Here is a 27,069-nt window from a genome sequence, read left to right as displayed (position 1 = left end):
ACTTGGGAATAGGAGAGTAGCCACTTTTTCTTCCACCAGTTAAGGCGACAGCCATCAACCCGACCTTCTGACACCGGTTCTATGAAGGAAAGTCAACTTCAATCTTACCCTTGGTCAGGTGGCCAGCACCTGGCGCAGTAATGGTACACTGAAGGGCTTCGGTGGTATGTGTATTCTGAATGAAGAATGGACTTTGGTAATCTTACAGACAAGGGTACTACTGAGTTGAACTTCGTATGGATCACCACAGTGTGCTAATCATACCTTCCTTTAGCGAACAATTTTTTTTTTTTTGAGCATCTATTATTATGTGCAAGACTCTGTGGTTAGGTATCCTGGGGAACTTGTAAGCAGAATTCATGTTGATACTTGGTGGCTATTTCAAAAGCACCCCAGCACCCTTGGCCTTTTCTGGAGACTTAGCCCCGTGGGGGTGGGGCGTCGCCCTAACTCTCTGAGAACCAGGCTGAGGTCTTCCTGCACTCACCCTTGGTGCTGTTTCTCAAGGGCTCCCTGGGCCACCTCTTTAGCTTCTTTGAGTTGCCAAGCCTTAGCAACTCGACTTTCCTCCAGGGCCTCAGGGCCTCTCCCCAACCAATCTCCCTAGCCTCCAAGCATGATCCCCAGTCCAGCTACAGGTAGCTGGGGAGGGGACCAAGCTGTGTCTGGGGAACTAGGTGCGATGAGATCGCAGTGGTGAGATACTAAGCGGTCCCAGAACAAAAGGCTCATGGCTGGTACTGGCCTCCTCAACTCAGGAGCGCAGTGGGGACATGGGTTCGGGACTCAGGGCAGAGGACCACGCTGGGGAGCAGGGAGTGGAGTAGCAAAAATGAACTGACAGAAGAGAGAGAGCGAGAGAGCAGGCACCCGGGGTGGAAGCGGTAAAAGGAGGTCACCCCCCCAGGCCGAGGTCTGTGGTGGGGCCGCGGCAGGCCCTTTCCTCCGCCTCCTGCAGAGTCTTCCAGGCAGCCAAGCGTGTCTCCGGCTGCAACTCCACCGAGCACGCTGTGGCCGCGCCAGTAAGTAGCAGCCGCGCCCTCCGCTCACTGTCGCTGCGCAGCCAGGGGGAGGACAGGTCTGCCACCGCCCAGCATCCATACCGGGTGTCGGGATCCACACGGGCCCCGCGTTCTCCCGCAGTGGCGCGGCACCTGCAGAGCGCCAACGGGGAGGGTCGGCTTAGCCGCTAGCTCCCCCGGGCGCCGCACCACCCTTCCGACCAATGGCTTTCAGAGGGTGGGGAGTGGGGGGCGTCGCCCGGGGGCGAGGAGCCGCGGCTGGGGTGGGGCGAGTGTTCTGTGAGCAGCCGAGCGAGGCTGATGTGCCCGCCCGAGCGCGCGGCCGCGTGTGTGCGCGCCTGTGTGTGTATGTGTATGTGTGTGTGTGAGCGAGAGAGGGGGTACGAACACGCCTTTGGGGACCCGGGACTCTGCGGTGGGCTTCTCTCCGGCGTCGGCCCTCCAGCTGCTCAGCTTTGCATCTGCCTACCGCGCTTCTGCAGAAGCAACCCCGCTCTTCCATCCTCTCGGAACCACCCTCAGCATCCGATCTTACTTTTTCTTTCACCCACGAGGGTAGCAGCTGGCCACCTCCTTAACCGGTGCAAACACCCAAGCCAGTGCTCAGTGCTCTCCTCAGCTAGTATTTTCCCGCTTGTCTTTCCTTGGGGCTCCCCACGAGCCCCTCCAAAGCTCCTCCAACCTTACAAATTGTTCTGTTGGTCTGTTTAACCGAAGAGTTGTAAATCTTGAAGACTTTATTATTATTATTATTATTTTGATTCTTTTCATTTCATCCCCCTGTGGGCAACGGAGCAATGAAATTTCCAATCGAGACGCCAAGAAAGCAGGTGAACTGGGATCCTAAAGGTTGGTATTGCCTACTTCGGGCTACCCTGGCTCTCCTCCACCTGCAGGTCCCTCACTGGCAGGAGTGGATGAGCTTGCTCCCGGCAGCACGCGTCCTGAGGCTGGGAAATGCGCCTGGCAACTGCAGCGTGGGTGGGAGGAGGGCGGAGGCAGCGTGGGTTCGGAGCCCAGATCGCGCCTGTCAAGATCACATAATCGTTGTCCCTCTAGGATGGTTTCACAGTCTATTTAAAGATATACCAAGCTGGCTGTTTGTTTTGAAATCTCACCAAGTGTTGGTATTTGCTTTTGACTTTGTGAGTGTGCCTCTGTGTGTGTGTGTGTGTGTGTGTGTGTGTGTGTGTGTGTGTCCTTTGTTTCTGGTGATCTTTGTCTCTCTGGCAGATGGGTGGGGTGCCTCTCACTGGACCTGGAGCTGCACCGCACAGCCCGGGTGTCCTCAGGGGGACAGGTTTCTTGGCAGCATCTGAAGCTGCGATCTGCGGCAGCTGTCCCTGGGGTAGCCCTTCTCTCGTAGGATGTGTAGAATAATGGAGCCCACGGGGCTCCAGCTTCTTTCCTCTCTCTTATTACTAACCGTGCCCGCTAGTGTGACTCAGGTTGTAGAACGGGTTGTGGGGAGTGGTTTTCCTCAACAGACAATGGTGGGTCTGGGAAGGGCTCACAGAGTGACCTACAGTGTGCCCCCACCAATGCTGTGGTATTCTTTTAGGAATGTGGAGGTCACTTTCCCTTTCTGTAAAAGGGATTAAGACAGGTGTGTGGGTACACCACACCCCTGGCCTTGGCTACAGCCTCTGATGTTAATGTGCAGATATTATGGCTCTTAGTGGCCAATATGGGAACAGGAGAAGTTGAAACGGTGTGTCCAGTCACCCTTTGCTCATATATAGGCTGAACTAGGGTAGGCAGTGCTTGAGTGGGACTTGGGGTTAAAATTTTGTATGTGTGTTTAAATTCTTTTTTTTTTTTTTTAAAAGAATATGTTATTTACTTTGACAGTTTGATACAACACATCTTGATCATATCTAATTCCCATTCAGTTCCTCCGTTTAAATTTCTTTATGAGTACATTTCATCTTTTCCCCAGACTGGAACCAGGAAAGCAAGTTATGTATGGAGTAGATGTCTTATGAATTGACTGGCTGACAGGCAAGTGACAAGGCATTGCCCTTCATTTTGCAAACACCTTCAGTATAGCCCAGCCTTCCGTTTGGTTTCCACATCTCTGGAAATAAGAAGTGTGATTTGGCTTTTACTTTTAATCCTTGCAGGACATATTTATTTCCCAAATGCATGCTTCCTATCAGGCACAGTCCTGGTTCTGGGAATATAGTCAGAACAGGACAGACAAAATATGTGTCTTCTTGGAATTTACAGTGTGGGTGTCAGGTCAGAATTCGTCACTGCAGGGAAGAGTTAGTGACTGAATGTGTAGCACGTTCTGTAAGCACCATTGGGGCTTTAAGAAAGTCTGATAGAAAAGATTGAAGCTAAGTGGGGTGACTCATGCCCGTAATGCCAGTGGAGTCAGGATTTCCAATAGTTTGAGGTGAACATGAGGTTATATAGTGAGTTCCAGGCCAACCTGGGCTTCTATCCTGTCTGAAACAAAACAAAGCAGATTGACAAAGGCCAAGGGAGGGGATGTTCAGGAGGTTTTTGTGAGGTAATGACACCTGTATGGAACTGCCATCTAGAGAGGGAGTTACCTGGCCAGTGAGAAGGAGATCTGCCTTCTGTAGAGGGAACTGCAGTGCAAAGGTCTCAGAGCAGGAGGAACATGTGCATTTGATGAGCTGGGAGTCGTGTCCCATGCTCGGAGGAGAGAGAAAGTAAGGGAGAGGTGCTGTGAGGTGTGGCTAGGGGAATCTATAGGCTCTGGTGGTGGTGGTGGTGGTGGTGGTGGTGGTGGTGGTGATAGAGTTAGGTTTGGGATCCAGGAAGAGGGGTCTTTATTTTAAGCCTCGAAGAGCTTTAGCTGGAGTCAGGTGATCTGAGCTACCATTGCCATGTGATGGAACTGTGGGGACCAGATACAATGGTTCACTAACCAAGGCCGTGGTGGCCTTGGGGATGGAGAGATGATGGGTCAAGAAGCGGCGGTGACCTGAAATCAACAGGATTTGTGGAAGAAGCACCAAGGTGGGACTTCCAGAGGACTGGGATGCACCTGGGGTGGGCCTGGGGTGGAGAAAGCAGTACACACATTCTAGAGTGAGATGTCCCCAGGGGGCAGGCAGTTGACTGGGGAGGGGTAGATAGCTTCTGGAATTCCAGTACAGGAGCATTGAGGGACTGTCTTTCTGATGCTGGCTTCCGCTTTGAAAACTTATTTCTGTAATAGCCTCTTGTGTCCCAGGGACAAGTACTTCTCACAAATTCCCCGTATTTCACAGCCCGATATGGAGAAGAAAATCATACAAGTAACTTCTACAGTTACAACCACGGCTGCTAAAAATAAATACCTCAACAAAAATAACAGCATTTCATGAGCCAGCACAGCAAGACAGGTGCTTCATGTCCATTATTTCATTCAGTTATTCTCACAATTCTTTTTTTAAATTAAAATTTAGTTACCATATGAAGAATGGGTTTCGTGATGGCGTCTTCATTCATATACATCATTATACTTTGTTTATATTCATATCCCCCACCTCAATTATCAACCCCAGCCCTCCTCTTTCCCTCTCGCTGGTCCCCGCCTGGTTTGCTTTCATTATTTAAAAAATTCTCTATTTTGTTTTATGTGTATGGGTGTTTTGCCTGTGTATATCTGTGTACCGCATGCGCATAGTGTCCATGGAGGCCAGAAGTAGGTATCAGATGCTTCTTGGAACTAGAGTAACAGATGCTTATCCAGTTGTCATGTGGGTGCTAGGAGCTAAACCCAGGTCCTCTGGAAGAGTATAGTCTCCAGGCTTCATGTTTACAGTTCTTATTTGATGGTGTGTTACTGTCCTTTTTGACCTCTGCTTGTTGCTGGGACACTGTGAAGCTGCCTTCCCCTGAAGCGATCTGGTTCACACCTTTTCTTTCTTTCTTTCTTTCTTTCTTTCTTTCTTTCTTTCTTTCTTTCTTTCTTTCTTTCTTTCTTTCTTCTTTTTTAACTGAGGATCGAACCTAGGGCCTTATGCTTGCTAGCCAAGTGCTCTACTACTGAGCTAAATCCCCAACCCCACACCTTTTATTTCTGAAGGTGCAGGTGACCAGAGTCTGGCTAAGAGGCAGGAGGGAAGTGGGTGTGTCTTAGAATTATGTGCCAGACACGGGTCAAATACTTTACATATATTAATTTCCTTAATGTTGACAAACAACTTAGGAGGAAAGTATTATCCTGCTCTTAAAAATGAGGGAATTGAGGAATAGAGAGGTCAAGTAACTTGCTCAGCATTGCATGGCTCGTCAGTGGTGGGACTGGACTAGAGTCTGGGCTTTGAAGCATTTTTCTAGCCCATGTCTCATAAACTATTGTGACATTGACTCTTGCCTGGGGAGTCTTCCATCTCTCGGGGACTGTGAGAACTTATTGGAAGGAGGAAAAAGAGAATGAAGAGAATGAAGAGAGAGAGAGAGATTAGAATAGGAGGGGGATGCATCCAAAGTCACCAGAATCATTTACTGGTACTTTCCTGCCTAATTGGAATTTGCTTGTAGCCAGAAGTTTCTCAGGTCCTGCCCAGCCCTATGTCGAGATGAATCTCTTCCACCCATGTTCCACAGCCGCTTGGTCCCAAGTAAACACACAGAGGCTTATATTATTTACAAATTGTATGGCCTATGGGTCAGGATTCTTGTTAGGTAGTTCTTTATAACTTAACCCGTTTCTATTAATCTATATGTTGCCACGCAGCCGTGGCATTACTGGTCTGCTGGCATCTTATTGCTCCTTGGATGGTGGCTGATATCCCCCCACCCCTTCTTTCTCCTCTCCCTATTTCTCTTGGATTTTCCTCCCTGGTCCCATCCTGCCCTGCCATAGAGGCCAGTGCAGCTTTATTTATTAGCCAATGGGAGCAACACATGTTTGCAGCATACAGAAAGACATCCCACTGCATATACTTGCTGTTACCTTTAAGCCCCAGAAACATTAACACAGAATGTTCTCATAGCTTGAGGCAAGTGGATCAATATAGTGTAGAAAACTCAAGATCTGGGGGGAGAGAAGGATTAGGATCTGGAGCCAGCTATAGCGGTTACTAGCTGCGTGGTGACTTCAGGCTATTCACTTAGCTTCTCTGGGTCCTACTTTCTTCCCATACAGGGAGAGGTCATGACCTTTGTCCGCCTCTCTGACGTCTTTCATTATACTACCTTCCCAGTTCTGATGGTCGAGTACTTGGGCAGTGGCTTCTCCTTCTCTTCTCCTTCTCCTCTTCCTTTTCTGTAAACACATCATGTTGTTTTTGTCTCAGGGTACTTTGAGCTGCTTGTGATGAATACTCACACAAAAACCTGAGGTCCCATGTTAGTTACCTCCTTTGAAAGGGCTTTCTTCCCTATTTGAAGAATCTATTTCTCTGTCTCTGTCAGGTTCTAGAATGTGTCATGTGCTTAGGGGTCTTTCTGGTGGTTGATGCAATCTGGAATCATCTTCCTTATATATCATATTTGATGCCAGCCTCCTTTACTAGTGTATGAACTTCATGAGCAGGCTTGCTCATTAATATACTCCAGTGCCACAGGAAGTACCCGGCAAATCGTAGTCATTCACAAACCCAGTATTTAATGGATGATGAATTGGGTGGGTGGATGGAGATAGGGATGGATTGAAGAGGGAGGAAAGCTAGGTAGAGGGATAGATGGGTAGATGGCTAGATTGATGTTTGGATGGATGATGAACAGGTGGACCGGTGGGGTTGGAGGGGACCCAAGGCTCTGTGCATCATGAAATTCTAGACTCCTTTAAGTTATAAGCTACAAAGTACAAACAAGACTGGAAAAAGACGGTCTTCAATATCTTGGCTTCAGAATGGACACCCATATTCCTGTCTCCTTTCTATTTCTCAAGCCTGTAGCATACTGCTTTCCTTCCCCTCCCCCCTCCAGGAACTGAAAGACTGTATAAGTGTGAGGGAGTGATGCCAGATGGGTGTGTCCAGCCAGACAAAGATCTGGTTGGTATTCAGTGAATAATGGATCTGTGGCTATTTTCAGGCACTTTAATACACTTAAGGAATAAGGAAAACCTCGGAACTGGAGCTGGATCCTTTAAAAAGCTGCGCTTACAGTGTCGAGTTTCAGAAAGGCCTTCTTCACCTTTTGTGTAGCACTTTTCAGTTTACAGAACACTTTCAACAAATGATGTCATTTGTTCTTCAAGCAACTATGTTTGCAGACATTGGAGTTTTGTCTTACTGCTGGGAAAGCTAGGATGTAGAAAAAGGACAAACAGCTTATTTGGGGCCTTCACACCTCAAATAGGCAGAGCAGAAGCAGACCCAGGCCACTGGCTGCCTCTACCAGAGCAGTTTCCCTTACACCTTCCTCTCTCTTTTCCTCCAGGGTCTTTATACGTTCCAAGGTCACCCAGATTTCTTACTCACCAGTATACTCACAAATCTCTTTGAGAGAGGTGTGGGCTGTTTCAGCGCCTTGCACCTGTATAGGCTGACATACACACTACCCCATGAGTCTGCATGTTGAATGCAGTCAGTCTGTAGAAGCCCACCTTCCATCCTGCCTAAAGGAAGATTTATCAGTTTGTGGTGAATGGGAGCTATATTGAGTTTGTGAGGTCCCATGAGTACTGTCTTTATTAGCATGTTTCCAAACACACATTTGTACAGTTTAGGTTTTCTGGAAAGGAAATAATCTATTTCTGATTGAATATCCAACTTTCAGAAGATCAGCATTCCAAATGCAATTAATAATGAGCCCAAATCACCATAATTAGCTCAGAAAGTACAGCAGGATGATGTTCCAGAGATTTTCTGGGCTGAGATTTGGTTCAAGCTTCCTTTACAGCATGGTTAGTTCTTCCTTTGTGGAATGGCAGGGCATGTGGATCTTTGCTGTTCATCCAGTTTCTAACACATCTGTGCTTTGCCTTTAAGTCAGGTGCATTTGAGAAACTGTTTTGCCCCAGCTGGAAACTTCCACCAGAGCTGAGATATGGAATATGGTGCAAAGAATATTTACTACACAATGAGCTAGTGAACTGCTTTTTACTTTTAGTCTATGGGGAATCACACACACACATGCACACATGTGCACCTGCACACACACACACACACACACACACACACATACACACACGAACACACACACACACACAAAGATAGATAGATGGATAGATAGATAGATATAGATAGATAGAGAATGTTGAATGATAGAGTGGATATAAGTAATTTGCCTATAGCCTATTAAGAGGCTTCAGTTTAGTCCCTTGATGAAAGCAGAAATGTGATTTTTAAATCTTTAGATTTTGTTAAGAGGGGCACTTAGTGGGAGGCTCACATTGAGTTAGATCAGCTTTGGGACCCATCCACAGGCTTTGTTATGGAACTTAAGTGTGGCATTGGGAATACGGTCACTATGTTGATTTACGCCCACCTGGTTTATTTCTGTCGTTAAGAATCATTCTCTTTGGGACTCTGGTCCTTTGGGTCCTTCACAGCAGCTTAGCGCTGTCTGTGAGACCCATCACTGTCACCCAGAATGGGGAAAGCAGAGACCTCATGCTTACTCGACAGATTGTTTATCTGTGGTTTATGGACAAAATGTGAGATTTCCATTTTCTTCCTCCAAGTGTCTGGGACTAAGTGCCATGGGGTGACAATGAAGCCCAGTTTTCTCATCCTTCACGTGAGGTTGGAGAAGGTGTGAGGACCACAGTCACTGGCCAAAGAAGGAGTGACCATGAAGGGAGCAGTTTTCCTTGACCATTTCCAGCCCTAGAGAGGCAGGAGGAGTGGGCATTAATAGCCATAAGTGGAGAATTATGCACATTAATGGCTGTAAGAGTAGAAATAGGGGGTTTGGGGAGTAAATTTGGCCTTATTGCTTCTGTATAAGTAAACAGGGTTTGGTGCTACCACATACAAGCAAGCCATCACAGGCAACTTGGTGCCTTTCTTCCTTCCTCTTCCTCGCCCTGTTCTTACAGAGTTCTGATCTCAGTTGCTTTTGCCTCTGCAAACTAGTTTCACTTCCTCCCTTGCCCAGCTATTCAATGTAGGGCTTTAGTTATTGAACGGATAGTGGGAGACACAATGAGATTTTTTTTTTTTTTTTTGATGAAAGAGAACTTCGAGTTCACTGAGGCCTTTGTAGACAGCCTTGAAGTGTCAGTTCTTGTAATTACGACACAGAAGTCAGAAACAAGAAAATAAACTTCTTATACAGAGAAGGAGACTAGAGGTCTCCTGAATTACAACAAAATAGTCTAGTAGGATAAAGATAAATATTGTAATTTAACCTGTGTGTGTTGTCCATGTGTTATTGTGTGTGTATGTGTGAATGAATGTGTGTGGAGGTTAGGGGGTATCATCCAGTTTCTTCCTTAATTACTCTTTACCTTATCTGTATGTCTGTCTACCTATCTATCTGTCTGTATGTCTGTCTGTCCATCCATCTGTCTGCCCGCCCACCTGCCTGCCCACCCATCTATCTATCTATCTATCTATCTATCTATCTATCTATCTATCTATCTATCTATCATCTTTTTACTTTTTTGGAGACTTCTCACTAAATGGAAGTCATTTGAGCCAGACTGGCTGGTCAGGAGCTTGAGGGATCTTCACAGTTCTAGTCCTGGGGCTACAGATGTGTGCTATTGCACATAGCTTTTACATGGATGTTTGGGTCTGAACTCAGTATAGTGAGCAGTTTACTGAACCCCATAATTTACCCATTTTCATGTGGTATGAGCCTGGTAGGCCAAACAGATACTGGGTGTCAATTGTGATACTTAACAATTGAACACTCACCAAATTAGTCATGTGAGAAAAGAAGTTAGGTAAATATTTAAAGAAATGATGAGAGGAAAGAATTAAAGATAAAAGTTCCTACTTATTAGTTTATTTCCCTTCTTGCAAATTGGAGAGGGTTTATATTTCACCCATTTTAACCACAGACCAGCCTGAGCCATATCCTAAATCTACTGGTTGTGACTGCTGCTCTAGGCTAAAGGTGCTCATTTCTCACTGCAGAATTTGAGATTGTATGGAAGGAACTCAGGTCAGATCTGGTCTAGCACATATATTATTAGAATGTTTGGATAAAAGGTTAAATGTACATTATAATCATTTAACTTAGATTCAAGTTAAGATGTCTCCTTGTGCAGCATGGCCACTGAGGGTGGAACGATCAGAGTTCCAGGGCTGTTTCTGCTGCACCTACAGAAAAGAAAAGAATGGAGTTGTTGATCAGTTGAGTCCCTTTGGTCTTAATTTGAGCTGCATTGCTTAGTAGCAACTGATTGGAGGAAATGTCTTCATTTTTGACTTGGTCTCTTTAACTGTAAGATGGACAGGTCACAGCCAGCACATCCTTGGTTTGTTATGCAGATGATATGAAATGAAATGATGTATATAGAATTATTCTAGGCACTGCACAGGTGATGGATGCCCTATGCTGGTGTGAAGGTTCCAGCAACTCTCTGCTTCTTGAGATATATCTGGGTCACTATCTAGGTTGCCAGGGAGGGTAATCCATGACAGAGGCACCCCTCTTGGGAGTCTCCTGGGGTCCTAATACTCTTAGTCCAGGCTTATGAAACCTACACTGTTTTGATTTTTAAAAAATCAGATAAAGAATATAGTTTGCAATCATAATATTTGAGTTTGTGTTCTTGCTCTACTGACTTTATTGGCTGGATATATTAATCCATTTAGATTGCTGTGTTAAAACCATACCTGTGAGTGAACTTGGAAAAGCCACTTAACTTTTTTGAGCCTTAGTGCCCCTCCTTAAACATAGCTTACAATAGCACTTTGTAGCAATTGAGATGATCAATTGAGATAAATGTAACTATTATTTAAAACTGTAAAATTATGCACCAGTATTTCCCAAAGTGTGTTCTGTGAGATATAGCTGGTTTCAACAATGCTGTGAAGGAAAAAAAGAAAAGTCAGGCCTGTCTGGGGATGTACCTAGTGGTAGAGCACTTGCCTGGCATACCTAGTATGTAAAGGGCCCCAAGTTCAATCCCAAACACTAAAAAACAAAATAAAACAAAAACTGCAGTCAAAATGTTAAAAACAAAAACAGTAACAGCAGCAGCAACATCAATGGCAGGTTATTATGAAATAATTTTGCAGAATGATGCTTGTTCAGTCCCTTGGAGAGTCCTCACAGGCCCTTATATTTTACTCTATCACTGGCCACCAAATAATGCCAGTCCTGGTGTGTGAGAGGTCATGGGTTCTGTCCCACAGCTATCAAAAAAAGTATCTATTGAGCTATTTATATGAGAGCCATGCTTGTCAAAAGGCTATTTAATACACACTCTTTTTCACTCACCATGAAAACTAGAGATTGAATGGGAACACTCAGACTTCCCTATTTTGAAGATTCTTCATAAGCTCCCCTCTTTTACATATTTAGTGGCTGGAACCCCAGCCTTCAGCTGTATGTGGTGGCTCACACCTGTAAATCCTAGCACTTGGGAGGATGAGGCAGGATGCTTTGAATTCTAGGCCAGCCTGAGCTATATAGTGAGACCCTGTCTCAAAAAGACAAACCAAAAACCAAAAACCAAACCAAAACAACCAACCAACACCCCTCAAAACCCCTCAAAAACTCAAAACCCAAAACGAACAAAAACCAAAAACAAATCCCCCAAACAAACTCCACTCAGTGTTCTCAAATAAAACCAGAAAAACCAGGGTGGTCTCTGGTCTGAGCAATCCAAATGTTGGGGAATGGGGTTTCCATATCAATGATGACACCATCAGAACCACGTGACTGGGACCTGAGTTGGTCCTCACTAAGATGCAGACACAGTGCGCCTGGGGTGGCAAGCACACACGTGCTGGTGGAGGAGGGCTGTTGGCACTCCCTGTCGTATTTCCAGTAAGCATTCTTTTGACAGACTGTTGCATCCTCTCTGTAATCTTGAATAAATGCTTTCCTGGAAGTAGGCTGCCTCAGGGCTCCCACGCTTCCCCACATCACACACCTGGTTCCTTCCTCACGTGATTTGTATTTTGAGGGAAGTCTGAAACAGAACAGTGTGAGGACGGTCTCTTTGCGGGTCACTGTGGACTTGAGCAGGATCGATTGAGAACTGGAGACTGTTGAGTAGATCATTCTTCACACAAAGTAACAAGGACAGGGTCTAAGGCGGGGTGAGAGGGGCTTCTGTGAGGCTGCCTGAAGCCTGTCCTGTACTAGAGCCAGCTCTTGTGTTGTCTGTAACCATGGTAACTGAGGGATCAGAATGCCCATATGCCACCGTAAACCCCTCTTCCTCCTCCCCTTCCTCCTCTCCCCACCCCTCCATGCCCAGCCTATTATTTTCCCTCTGTTCTTTCAACCTGGAAACTCCCTCTGCCACATAGGATGGACTCTTCCTTGGTACTTTAAACATTAAACATTTATTTATCATCTATGTATGTGTATACATTATATTATGTGTATGTTACACACAGACAGAGACAGATACAGAGAGAGAGAGGACAACTTATAGGAGTCGGTTCTTTCCTTAGACATCGGTTCTGGAGATTCAGGTAGTCAGACTTGGTAGTAAGCACCCTTACCCACTGAGCAATCTTGTTGTCCCATTGGTGCCTGTGTGTGTGTGTGTGTGTGTGTGTGTGTGTGTGTGTGTGTGTGTGTACAGGTGTGATTGCTTGCTTATGTAGGCACACTTGGAACCTAGAGGTTAGATTTGGGGGTATCTTCTTCCATAGTTCCCCTCCCCACTCCCACCCCTTTTTTTTCTGCAGCAGGGCCTCTCACTGCACCTGGAGCTCAATGATTTTGTAGACTAGATGGCTTTGATCCCCTGAGATCTACCTGTTGTGACCCCCCCAGTGCTGGGATTACAGATCTGTGATGTCACAATGGCTTTGTAAGTGGTGTTTTCATGCTTGCACAGAGAACACTTTACTCAGCCCCAACTTCAGCCCTACGCTGGTGTTTTTAACTTTCTGTTAACTGTACGCTTCCAGAGGTCCTGCTTCCTTTTCTTCTTTCAGTTTTAATTTTATGTGTATGGGTGTTTTATCTGCACATGTGTCTGTGCACTGCATGAATGCCTGGTGCCTGTGGAGGCAAGAAGAGGGGGGGATCGCCTGGAACTGCTGTTACATCTGAGTTACTATGTAGATGCTGAGAACTGAACCTGGAGGGTTCAGGAAGCCCCATTTCAAGCTCCTGGATCCTCAGAGGCTTTGTTATGATCTAGGCCCGGGCCACACCTGCATAATGTACTCAGCATTTCTGTTTCTACCATGGAAAGTTTCATAAGGCCGGCATTGCGCATGCTGTAGGTGTAATTGTACCTGCACCAAATGTCAGTGGCTCTTGCTCTGTGATTCTGACAATGTTGCTTCGCTGGCAGGAAGGTTAGATGCTGAGAGTTTTGGCTGTGTTCCCCAGGAAGAGAGAAAGCCAATGAGGCTGGATGAATTCAAGCTCTGGTCGTTTGAGATTTTGCTATTGGCTTGAGGGGGGAATGTGTGGTTTGGTGACTTCGGGGTGGTGACATGAATGGTCATATTATGACCAGTGTAGCAGGTGATTGATGGGGCACTTGTTGATTTCTTAAGGATAACAGGATCTCCAGGAATAGTGTGACATGGGAAGATGATGTTAAAAGTTTATTTTAAAGATTATTTAAACCTTTGTAGACTTGTAGACTGCACAATGGATTCAGCAAATGCTTATGATGGATAGCTGCTATGTGGCCAGAATAGTGGTGGGCATTGGACTTGACTGGGACATTTGGGTCTTCTTATAGGACTCATAGAAGCTGAAAAACATACAGTTGGGGGAAAAAAAAAACTTTTCCTGACATCTGTGGTTATGAGAACCAATTATGCAAAGGGGACGTATGCTGTGGAGCAATGGCTGCTGCATATTCAATTTTCTTACTTGAAAGAATCTTTTCTCTGGCTTTGTCACTCAGCCCTTGATTCTATGGTAATTTATGCATTTGGAGTGAACAAATCAATAAATGGGAAGCCATGGTGTGTCCATATTCTCCTAACTTCAAATGATTCATGGAAGCATGCAGCTGTCGGTCCGACATAACAGGCCTAATAAAGACTGCCAGCATCCCCTCCAGGCTGGCTGTCACTTTGTTCCTGGTGTGTCTGGAGGTATTGTAACATTGTGGTCTTTTCCCTTTGGCTATAATGGGACCCCCTCCCTGCTTGTCCTGTCCTTGTGGCCTCAGCTCAGAAGTCCTCCTCCGAGCCTGAATTAATGAGAGACGGTGATGCATTGATTCCTTTCTCTGGCAGGGTGAGAACACAGCTTCTGTGGGCACATGAATGCCGGATTATCAGGCAATAAGTTCTGTATTCAGTCCCAGTTATAAAGAGAGGCAGAACAGACAGCCACAGGGGGCTGGCTTTGGGGAACTCTGTAAGTCCTTGTCCACTTTCACACTCACCACCGTTTCCCATGGCTGTCAGGATGTCTTTGGTTGTTTTTCATCCATCTGGTTATTCTGGACACTGACCAAGTGAGCTTAAACAGAAATGGAGCTGGGTACTGGATACAGACACGTGGAAAAATCCCAAGTCTGGACTCCCAGAGATGTCACAGACTGGTCATTGAGACAAATATTTAATCAAGTAATTTTGATGCACCGTGAGAAATTCATTGCTAGAGATGTGGATTAAAACCAGCTCATCAGACCACACCTGCTTTCTATCCAACCTGAGTGTCTTCTGTCATACATTCCTGCTGCGTGATGTCCTCCCTGAGTGCATGGAGACAAGAAAGCCTGGACTGCACCCTCTGGGACAATAAGCTGAAACAAATCATTCCTATTTGTTAGGGGTTGAGTCCATGCAGATCTTTATAGGCTCATGTTTTGATAGCCTTATCTGCAGCTGATTGCAGTCTTGTGGGAGGCTGTAGAGCTTGATGAAGTGGGTCTGGCTGGTGGAAATAGGTTAGAAAGGATGGTGGGCTTCTGAAGCGATAGCCTGGCTCCTGGTTCTGGTACTCTTCTGTTTCCTGCTCTGTTGTGGTGTGAGGAACCTCTGACACATGCTTTCTTCTCTAGCTTTTCCCTCCGTGATGGGCTGCAGTCTCTCCAAAATCATGAGCCCAAATAAATCTTCCCTTCCACAAGTTGCTTCTGGCAGGTATTTTGATCACAGTGATTCAAACATAACCAAACATAGCCCTTATGCTATTTATAACAGCTGTTTTTGCCAGAGACTTAAGAAAAGTAACTAAATCAGCAGGTTCCTCATAAAAATAACCCCACTCCTGGTTACAGTTGATAGTGACTGCCACTACCAGCGCAGTGTGATCCAACACCCACACTAGTATCCAACCTTATTGTTTTACTCTCGACACTCCAGACTCTCTGACTTCTCACTTTTCATGGAGAGGGTCTTGCCGTGTAGCCCAGCCTGGCACTGAACCTGCCACCCTCCTGCTTCAGCCCCTGGCATTACGGGTGTGGACTACCACATCTGGCTACCAACAAACTTCTGACTGTTATCCTGGCAGGTTTTTGTCTCTTTTTGGCTTGAATCTTCTTTGCTACTCCCATGGAAGGCGGAGAGTACTGGGGAATTAGGACATTTAGAGTGACCCTCAAATAATGACTGATGGGAGACAGTGCATCAACACCTCCCATTCCCTCAGCAGTGGGTATGTTTTGCACAGGACCTCAGTTTCCTCACCGTGATAACTCACTTGATGCTGTATCTTTTATTGGTTTCTTAGCAACCTTCCTATCTGTGGCTCTCTTCGCTAATTCCCTAAAGGTGCTTTTCGCATCTCCCAAACAAACTACAAATTCTTGTAGGTTCAGCTTCTTGGGGGAACTCAAAGGAAGACATACGTCAAAGATTTTTCTTCCCCGTGTCTCTGCCTTATGCATCAGGCACCAGCTTTGGTGGTGGAATGAGGCCAGAGGGTGCGGTACCCCAGGATACCTAATTCGTCACTAAGGCCAACAACTGTCAAGAACTAGAATCTATACCTAAGAAGTCACTTTCTCCCCAAAACATACTCCTTGAGTCCTGCTTCTGGCAAATGAGCCACAAGAATGTGATAAACTAAGGCTCGATGAGGCTCATCTGAGCCTCATCCGAGCCTCATCAAACTAGTTTGTTTCCAAAATTCTCCTTCTCATGAGAGGGAAAAAATGAAGTGCAGTTGATTTTCATTATTTGCAATAATTATCATGTTCTACAAAGTTGCTGCAAATATGGAATTAGCAAATGAAAACTGTTGCTACTATGGGAAGCACAGGGTTAGGTTCCTGCCAACCTCTGGCCACAACATTCTCATTAAGTGATTAGGATAGACTATCATCCTATTGAACTTGGTACTGTTGGCTTATTTCACACTGAACTCCTGGCCATAGCCCTGCCCCATGTGCCTGGATGAAGCTCACTCAGCACACTGGCTTTTCTCCCAAGTCCTTCATTATCATCTCCCATTTTTCTAGGTAGCACTTCTGTGTAATGCTTGGAGATTTTAGGCAGTGAAATCATAAATAGATCATAAATAACAGAGATGCTTACATTACAAAATCTGAAGTGAGAAAGCAGAGCACAGCTTGGCTGATCTTCAGCTAAGGGTGTGCCTTGTAAGTGGATGTACCCCGCCACCATTGTTTACCTTAGGTCTGCAAATGACCACAAAAGCACCACAGATATTGATTGTGAGGGGATCTAGATAAAGTTTCCAAATAGGAGAATACATGAAAATAGAATTTGTGAATAATAATGAGAGACACCTTTCTTCCTTATCATGCTGAGACTTGATTTCAGTTTAGTATATTTATAAACATGTGAGCCAGGCTCCTTGATTGATACTGATGCTGAGATATTAATGAAATGGTTGGTCCTTGCTCTTAAGGGTCCACTCAAGTGGTTCAGAGACAGCCAATGACATAATACAGTAGAGAGAAACGGCCAGAGAGAGAAACAGCCCTCATAGAGGACTTGGAGGGAAGCATCAGGTAGGTCTCGACAGGTTTTGTTTTGAACACTCTGTATATCATTGGGAAAATATAGTCAGAACAGTCTCATTTACTGTGATTGACTCCTACCAGCATACCTGCCCCTGTCCCAGTAGCCTCTGGTACCCTCTTATTCCTCAGTTGTAGCTAGAGTCTTTTCTTTGTAGTTAAGAGTTTTCCTGCCTGACCCACAGTCAGGACAAATCTCTCTTACTCACCAGGCCCACAGCCGCTCAGACCCAACCAGGTAAACACACAGAGACTTATATTGCTTACAAACTGTATGGCCATGGCAGGCTTCTTGTTATCTACTTCTTGTATCTTAAATTAACCCATTTCTATTAATCTATACTTTGCCACATGGCTTGTGGCTTACAGGTACCTTACATGGTGGCAGCTGGCAGGCCTCTCCACCTCAGCCTTCCAACTTTCCCCAATTCTCTTCTCTTTGTCCTGCCTATACTTCCTGCCTGGCTACTGGCCAATCAGTGTTTTATTTATTAACCCATCAGAGCAACACATTTAACATACAGAACATCCCACAGCACTCAGTGAATCAAGTATGTTTTATAATATCAACCTTTTGAAACACTTACACTAGGGACCTCTTTGCGCTTTGGGGCGTTCTCTCTCCTCTGGACCCACTGGTCTTTCCCTCTCTACATGAATATTCCCATCAGTGTATAAATGGGCTTCAGTGTCACATATCTTCTCCTTGACCCTCCATCTCCTCTAGTCATCACTTCAGTGGTCTAAGGATGACATCTTCACTTACCTCACTTTCTAAGTGGCCATGGCTTCCCAGGGTCGGCTTTCACAATGAGGATCTCTTTGTCTGTGTGGTCTTTTGAGGATGCCTTAAGACACTAAGTGCTTCCTCTTGCCAAGACCCTGCTAGAGGTTCCTAATACAACATGGCACTGACTGTTATGAGAAGTAGGTGCTCACCAAATGAGGAAATTCCAGGACTGATTCTTCTATTTCCTAACTCCATCAGAACTCTGTTCTTGTTGGCTCGTTCCGTTTCCCGTTTTGCCTCCTTGCACCATACCAGCACAGGTCCTGGATGGTAGTACGAAGACTCAGGAACTCCTGATACCATTTTGCCCTAAAGACAGCGAAGGGAATGAGGAAGTGACAGGCTCTCCCTCTACCCCTCCCTCCATGGGTATTTCCTTTCCCTATCTCTTTTTCTTCCCCCCTCCCCCCTTTCCTTCCCCTTCTCTTCTCTTTCCCTTGGTCATTGTTCTATTGCTGTGAAGAGACACCATGACCAAGGCAACTCATTGAAGACAGCATTGAAATGGGGCCTTGCTTAATGGCTTCAAAGACTTGGTTCATTATCACCATGGTGGTAAGCATGGCAGTAGGCAGGTGTGGTGCTGGAGAAGTAGTTGAGAGCTACATCCTGATCTGCAAGCAGAGACTGAGAGCTGGGCACACTCCCAGTGACACACTTTGTTCAATAAGGCCACACCTCCTAATCCTTTCAAATAGTGCAACTCCCTGGTGACTAAGCATACGTGTAGGAACCTGTGGTGGCTGTTCTTATTCAAACCACCATAGCTCCTCTTTCCCTATCTGCAGCTCCCTTTTCCTCCCTTGCCCCTCCCCTCTTCTCTCTTTCCTACCTCTTCCTTTCTTCTCTGACTTGAAGGAGTTTTCATTTGCCTGAAAGTCCTTCATATACTTCTTGCATCTAAGCCCTAAACCCCATCACTAGCAAAGGGCAATGTTTTATCTTTCTTAGCACAGAATGATGAAGACTCATTCCTTGCTTCTGTAGGTGGGGCCCATCTTCATTGATATTACCATTTAACCGATCTTTAAGTAAAATTGACTGTGTCAGCGAAGAGGAAGAAAGTTAAGAATAAAAGTCCCAGGCGATGTCTGCCCCATCTTTCTGGACACGTTGAAGCAATTTTTACTTTTAGAAGGACAACGTAGCCTTTTACGAAAGTATTTCATTCTGGTTTGCAACAGGATGGGTTTTCCTTTCGCTATTCTTGCTACACCCTGCTTTCCTACTGGCTGTTTCTCTCTTGCTTTTTCTCTACGTGCCTGAATGCTTCTCCTTTGGTTCTGTAGATTCTTCTGGGTTGACCTCAGCAGCCCTTTAGTGCCATGTAAATGCTGTAATTTCTAAGGGTGTGTGTGTGTGTGTGTGTGTGTGTGTGTGTGTGTGTGTGTGTGTGTGTGTGTGTGTGTGTGTGTGTGTGTGTGTCTAGTTGCCTCCTTGACATTTCCACTCACAGACCCCTTTTCACCAAGAAGACCATCAAGAACTATGGACTTTGCATTCCAATGCTGTCGTTCCTCAGACTGCCTTATCTCAGGGAAGGGCACCACCTCTTAAAATCCAGTCAGATCTTGTGAGTCTTTTCTGTCCTGTCTCTCCTGCCACCCTTACACCTTCTATTCACCAGCAAGTCCTATCCACTGGCCCTCTAAACATACCTAGAATCTTTGTTTCTATCCTTTTCTTCTCCCACCATTGATCTGTGTGTCCTCTTAGTGCGGGGGGGCGGGGGGGGGCTGACAGAGCCTTCCTATTGGTCTATTTATTTCTATGCCTGTCACTGATGTCCTGGAGCATAGCATTTCACCTAAGTGGTCTCTACGGCAGCTGGCCTGCAGAGCTTTGTGGAGTGGCTTTTGCCAGCCTGCCCACAACCTTGTTCGGAACCACCTCTCCCCATTTTCCTCTGGACTTCTTGCTTTTCCAAACTCTGTCTTATTAAAGACTTTCCCCAAACCTGCATTTCCTCCTGGAATTCTCTTTTCTCCAGTCTTTCTGTGACTGGCTTCTCTTCACCTCTGAAATCCAAGCCTAAATGTCATCTCTCCAGAGAGCTTTCTCTAGCCACCCACTCTCACCAGCCACCTTCTGTTATAATTCTCTGCACTGGGCCTATAATTCCCTGAAAACAACAACAACAACAACAAAACTTCTATTTGGTAGTTTAATGAACCAAAACTAATGAAATTACTAAACTAAAACCACTAAAATGATATCTGCATGACATTAAGGGAGCAGAGACTTTTAAGGAGGCAAACACAGCTAGTAGCATTTCATGCTCTTGCAAAGACTGAAGATAATAGTAATAGCAATGAGGATGGGAAAGATGATGATGATGATGATGATGATGATGATGATGGGGACCACAGTGACAACTAACGAATATGGTTACTGTGGGCCAGGAACAGTGCCAGCTATTTTGCATATGTTGTAGTACTTACTTAGCTCTGACAAGTTTTGTATTGTGGGGATACTGTTACTCCTGTTCTATACTGAGACTTCAGGTGGTTGGTCATAGTGTCTGGGACATGAAACTCGCAATGAATGTTTTCTAGTGTGGATAAATGAGTTTCCCCCAAGACTCTGATAAATAGTAGTTAGTAGAGTTGAGAATCTACTTTAGGTCTGAGTGAATCCAAAGCGTGCATTGTGAATGTGGTCTATATTTGTTCATGTGATTAGAAAGGTACTATAGGATACATGGTTAGCTATATTTCAAAATGTGGTAAATAAAATTAGTTTACAGGCAAGAATCCCTTGACTGTTGGTGTCTACCCTGATTAATGGAAGGTATAATTGAGTTTTATAAAAGTATTAGGGAGGAATAAGGTCAGGCATGATGGCACATGTCTATAATCCTAACACTCAGGAGGCTGAGGCAAGAGGATCAATAGTTTGAGGCCAGCCTGTGCTACAAAGTGAGACTTGGTTTAAAAAAGTAAAGAAAAAGTAAAAAAAAAAGTTAAAAGAGAAATTCACACTGAGTTATTTTCTCATTGCAACATCCTGAAAATGAAGTCTTACCATTGTGTGGGAATTCAGCAAGACCATCATGTTTCTAAGTCTTTTGGGTCTTACAATCTTTCTGTCCTCTGTTCCACAATGTTCCTTGGGCCTTGGGTTCAGGAGTTGTATTGAAGATCTATCAACTGGTGATGCGCTCCCCAAAATACCCCAAGGTCAGTTGTTCTCTGCATTTTTCCTAGTGGTAGCTTTCTGTAATGGTTTCTGTCTGTTGCAAAAAAAAGCTTCTTTGATGAGGGGCGATATTGACACTTATCCGTATGTAGAAGAGTAAATGTTTAGAATGTACTTAGGAATTTTCCTGGTTTAGAAAAGTAGGTAGTAAGTTCTCTAAGACTCATGACCTCAATAGCCATGTTGAGTTGGCTAGAGTTAGATTTCCTTCCTGTTCAGTGAGGCCTTTAGTCCATATAGGCAGCTATTGGTTGCCACCATATATACATACTACTATAGCCCCTTTAGGGATATTTTGTCATGTTGGTCATTGTTATGGTACATAGGTGTTACAGCTGGGTAGGAGGACTGTTGATTGTTTTTCCAGTCTTAGTAGCTTGCTTATCACCTTCTGGTACTATGAGAGCTTGTCCTTAGGAAGGAGACTTTCTGGTCAAATTCTGTGAGTCCTATGGCCAAAGAACATGGTGTCTTCAGCAACAGAGACTACCTTCAACAGCTAGGAGGCAACCAAAGGCAATAGCAAAAGCCTATGTTGTTTTTTGGGTCTTTTGGACTCCCCTGACCAACAAACTCTAAAGGAGGTTTCTTTTTTTCATGCTGGGTACTTGAGTTTATGTTAGATAGTCTGTGGCTCTTGGAATATTATCTATGGGATATTATCACTTCAAGTAGTGTGTGTATATGTATATATATAATTTTAGGTAAGTATAGAATAATGATACCCTAAGTCTTTTTCAAGCATCCTTAGTGTTAATCCTCATTCTTTCTCCTTCTCTATTGTCCTCCTTCCACTAATATTTCCTATGCCAACTTCACTTTGTATTTAATTAGGAATTAGGAATTTTGAGATTGGGTTTCACTATGCAAGCCAAGATTGCCTCAAACTTGATTGTCCTGCCTCAGCCTCCTAAATTCTAGGATTACAGATGTATACCACCACACCTAGCTTGATTTCACTTTTAAAGACTTAAAAAAACAGCTTTCCTTTAAGCACTGATTTGTACTGTACTTAATACTTTCATTTAAACTTATTCAGCCGTTTAAAAATCAAACAAATATAGTCTCATCTCGGGTAATAGCACCTATATCATAGTCATTCTATTATTCTATTTTTCCTAGTGTTTACTATAAAATAAATTGATAACTTCTGCAAGAAGTTTGTATCTGTGTGTCACCTTCTATTTTATCACATACTTGTGTGCTATACTTTTGAGACTGGCCAAGGCACTATTGTTTACCAAATTACTGCTCTGTGATGGGTAATTTAAGTGTCAATCTGATTAGATTGGTACCCTAGCCAATTAGTAAAACACACCTCTGGGTTTGTCTATAGAACCATTTTCAGAGATGATTAGATTATCAAGGTTCTGACCTAATCAAAGGTTTAATCCATTGATGGTTTTAAAAATCCGAACAGATCATCAGCAGGTGCTTTGAACTATGGAAGGTGGGGTCTCATTGGAAGACATGGGCCTCTTGGTTTGTGTCTTTGAAAGGTTCATCTTGGTCCTGATCTTTCTGTTAATCTCTCTGTTCCTACTACAATGTGAAGAGCCTTCCACCATGATCTGCTGCCTCACCATAGGCTCAAGAACACTGAAGCCAGATGACTATAGATTGGAGCCTCTAAGACCACAAGCTGAAATCAATCTTTCCCCTTTAGTTGACTTTCTCACATATTTTGTCATAGTAATGAAAAAGTTGACTAACATCAGCTCTGTCTCTGGTGACAAGAATGAACCCAAACACATTATATTCAGCCTACATTTATTAGATGTTTGGTGTTTCTAACCTCTCATGATTTAAAAAGTGAAAATGTGGACTGTATTCAGTCTTTAATTGTAATGGATTTAGAACTAAGTGACTGGAGATTATCACACCAAGAAGAAGATAAGCTGTGAGTGGACTTCATGCTCCCAATTCCAGCCGCGTGGATAGTGGCTCTTATGTATGCCATCTGAGGTCAACTTTGCCAATGGAGAAGCTGCATGAGCTCTCAGTCTGTAATCAGGACTGGGTAACCTCTTTTCAAATTCAGTTTGCTCCAGTATTTGCCAAGGACTACATGATGCCTTGGGGAATATGAAGGAGATTATCATGGTTTATGGAGCAATAAAGCAGAAACCAAAGGATGAAGTGGGAGGCAGAATAGAATAGGGCCACAGATAAGATGCGATGGGTGTATGCCTAAAGCTCAAGGGAAACAGAGTTCGCCACCAGCGCTGGAGCCCAGGAAAGGCTGTCTAGTAGATGTAGCACTTCAGATGGATTTTAAAGAAAGAGATGATGTGAACGGCAATAATAGAGGGAGGGTCCAGCCGAAGGAAGGGAATCAATTAGGCACCGAAGAGGGAAATAGATGCTTATTTGTGAAAGAACAAGTCTCCAGTTTTGTGGGGAGATGAGGGCAGATGGGACAGTTAGGTTCTTGTGGCCCTTGAGGTACTAGATTTCTTTCTTCCTTTTTTTATTATTATGTGTTTTAATTTTATACATCAGCCATGGGTTCCCCTGTCCTCCCCCCTCCCGCCCCCCCCCCCTTCCCCCCAGCCCCTCCCCTCCATTCCCATCTCCTCCAGGGCCAAGACTCCCCTGGGGACTCATTTAAACCTGGTGGATTCAGTACAGGCAGGTCCAGTCCCCTCCTTCCAGGCTGAGCATGTGTCCCTGTGTAAGCCTAACGTTCCAAACAGCCAGCTCATGCACTAAGGACAGGTCCTGGTCCCACAGCCTGGATGCCTCCCAAACAGTTCAAGCTATTCAATTGTCTCACTTATCCAGAGGGCCTGATCCAGCTGGGGGCTCCTCAGCCGTTGGTTCATAATTCATGTGCTTCCATTCGTTTGGCTATTTGTCCCTGTGCTTTTTGCAATCTTGAATTCAACAATTCACGCTCTTGAAGTCCCTCCTCCTTCTCGACAGTTGGACACCTGGAGCTCCACCTGGGGCCTGGCTGAGGATCTTTGCATCCACTTCCATCAGTTATTGGATGAGAGTTCCAAGACAACTGCTAGGGTGTTTAGTCATCTGATCACCAGACTTATTTCAATGGGCAGTTTTGAGTCTTGGGAGGCTATCACATGTAAAGAGTTGACCTTCTAGAAACAATGGGGTGCATATATATAATTTAATTATGTACAGGAGGGAAAGAAAGCAGCAAACTCAGGAAGAAACTGCAGTGATCTGAGTGGGACGTAAGGAACTGTCACTGCGCTCCAGGTCTGGGCCAGGGAGGCCCCGGGGAGAGTGGAGTAGGAAGGTGTAAATAGTGTAGAGAAATGGACGTTGACTGGTGACTGACTCAGCAGAGGCAGTTGTTTCTCTTAAATTCCCAGGGGCTCAGTGTCATCTGTGAGGTATGGATAATGGGGACAGGGGTTGTCTGGTAAGAAGACAATGACCGCAGTTCTCGTGCACAGTGAGGCAGGCAAGTGCGTCTGATACACAGCTTGTCCTTCACTGTGAAAGAGCAGAGGCGGTCCAGGCTGCGCTTAATTTCCCATTTCATCTTTAAGGACACTCAAGGATGAGTGGCAGTATAATTTCCGCATAGGTTTTCATGGCCAAGAGGCAGGAAGGTGGAGCTGAACACGGGCGTTATTACTCTTAACTTGAATCAGGTTAACTTGCCCCGGGAAGCTGGCCCACTGCATTATATGAGAAGTCACATGAATAACTGATACAAAATATTAGCTCTTTAAGAATTTTGTACAATGTATCTTGATCATATTTGTTCTTCCACCAACTATTCTCAGACCATCCTATTCCCTGCTCACCTGACTTTGTGTCTTTGTTTTTGTTTTTGTTTTTCCAAACCATCGAGTTCGATTTGTGTTGCCTACATATTCTTGATTTTGTTCATTTACTGGAGTATAGTTGGCCTACTGGAGGGGTCATACCCTTAAAACCGACCCCTCCTCTCCAAGCACCTATTAATTGCCAATAGCTCATCAGTCAGGGGTGGGACTTTATACCAACCTTTTACAATGCTGGAATTCTGTCTGGCTTGAGCTTTTAAAGATCTTGTACATGCACCCCCACTCACTTTGAATTCATATGTACAGCTCCCCTGAGTGACTGATTTCTGTCCATCAAGTATGTATTTCCTCTTAAATGTATTTGGAGTCAGGGCTAGTTATATGACAGTTTCATCTGCTTTTATCCCATGTTTTCCACCTGAAAAGGGTCTGACACTTAGTGGGTGTGGATGCAGTTCTGCCTTCATATAAAAAACTATATGGTGGTTGTATTTAAGCAAAGAGAAAACAGGGATATACTCAGAAAAAGAGGGGTATAGTCTGGGATTTGATACTCTCACTGGAGAGCAAAGAGTAAGGTGGAAGTTCTTCAGAGAATTCTGTGAATGTTTGGATGCTGAAAACCCAGGCACTGGGAGATGGTTCAGTTACACCCCGATTTCAGGCCCCCAGCACACACAGAAAAGCCAGGAGCCCTCTGAGTGGGTGAGGTATAGCTCATTGGTCAGTCAGTTTAGTTGAATCCAAGAACTCCAGGTTCAGTAAGAGATCCTGTCTCAAAAAACAAGGTGGACAGTAATCAAGGAAAACACATGACTCAATGTTTACCTCTGTTTTTCACATGTGCACATCTACCCACACAAACATGGCTACTATATCCCTCCTCCACCCACCCTGCCAATCCATTCCATATTCATCTGGTCTTTTTTTCTTGATCTTTTAATTGTTTTATCTGATGCCTGCCCCTGTAGTATCTGGGATGAGATGTACCAATTTTAATTGCAGTGAATTGGACAAAACAACTCTTGGGGGCAACTCTGTACAGAAAGTGGAGGCCGGGTTCTTCTAACGGAAATTTCTTTGGGAAACATGACTCACTGGCCTTCATCTCCATCACCATGAAGAGGCTGGTTGAGTGCCAGGAAACAGCTGCAGGTCGACAGCTAATTTGGTGGTACAAGAGAAGGGAGATGGTACTGTTAAATGGACCTACATTCTCAATCGGCAAAGATGCTAATGCTATCTCCTTGCTAATAGGAAACACAAGTATGCCCCAAGGATGCTGCCAGATGTTTCTAAGTAAGTATCTTACATCTTATAGTCTCAGATACTGAGTGCTTAAACACATGGTAGCCTTTGAAACTGTTCGTTGAATAGACACTGAAGTTTTAGGTTTTATTATTGGACCAAGGTCTAATGTAGTGGGTACATGCTGTTTAGAGTGACTTTCACTATTATTTTAAAGACACACTTTAAGTGGAAGGCTGGTGAAATGATGAGTATTTAATTTACTTGCTTCACCAGAATTCTCTTTTTAGGTAACAGTGACTTACAGTAATATGACTGTTAGGAAATCTGTGTATTCACATATGTATTTGTTCACTAAAGACATGTTTATTTGTTGGTTATCAGGTTCTATGCAAGAGTCTAAGAAGTAAGGAGAACAGCCACATTTTGCATTTTTTACGTTGTATCAAGAGAAATGTTTTATTATCCAAAATTAATTTTAAAGTCCATTTTGGTGATTTAACAATTTTGAAATCAGAATGCAATCCATTTACCCATCTGTTTGTCTGCTTATTTATTTATTTATTTATTTATTTATTTATTTATTTATTTATTTATTTATTTATTCAGGGATAGAAATAGAATTCGGGGTCTCACACACAACAAGCAAAAGCTATACCTTGGAGTTATACTTCTAGCCATGGAATATTTTTTAATCAATGGTATCAATTTAATTGGGCATTTAAATTTTCATAAGGGGCATAGAATGATCTATTTTGTGACTGATGTGTTAGATTTGGTTGGAGACACTTGCACAATGCTAAACTGGCACTGTACTTTGGTCAGTCTAATATCTTGATTTGGAAATTACTATTTGTTAAGCCTCTAGATTTTAGCAGTTGAGAAAGATCAAGGTATACCAGAACTCAGATGGCTGGATGCCCAGGTCCAGGGGAGGGGAAACAGAAGGTGGATGAAAGCTCCTGCTGTGTAGACAAAAACAGCAGAATTGAGAGACATTTTCCAGTGTCTTCTATCTCTGTGTCTTCCTTCTCTCCTTTTCTGGCCTGCTGCATCAATTCAAGTGAGTCATGTAGTGCGACTCAG

The 27,069-nt window shown here is 44.4% G+C and overlaps 1 protein-coding gene across 1 annotated transcript in view; it reads left to right on the top strand.

The window, feature by feature from the left end:
- The first annotated feature begins 1,391 nt into the window (after window positions 1–1,391).
- The window catches only part of Kcnk10 (potassium two pore domain channel subfamily K member 10), a 136,025-nt gene continuing 110,347 nt past the window's right edge, over window positions 1,392–27,069 (top strand). The window contains exon 1 of the mRNA XM_036206528.1: window positions 1,392–1,871. Within this exon, the coding sequence (XP_036062421.1) occupies window positions 1,820–1,871 (52 nt within the window). The 5' untranslated portion in view covers window positions 1,392–1,819. The remainder of the gene's footprint in view (window positions 1,872–27,069) is intronic.

Source organism: Onychomys torridus, chromosome 14 (genome assembly GCF_903995425.1).
Source record: "Onychomys torridus chromosome 14, mOncTor1.1, whole genome shotgun sequence".
Classification (NCBI taxonomy): Eukaryota; Metazoa; Chordata; class Mammalia; order Rodentia; family Cricetidae; genus Onychomys; species Onychomys torridus.
Note: the sequence above shows the minus strand (reverse complement) of the source record. Positions and strands in the feature narration are given on the sequence as shown.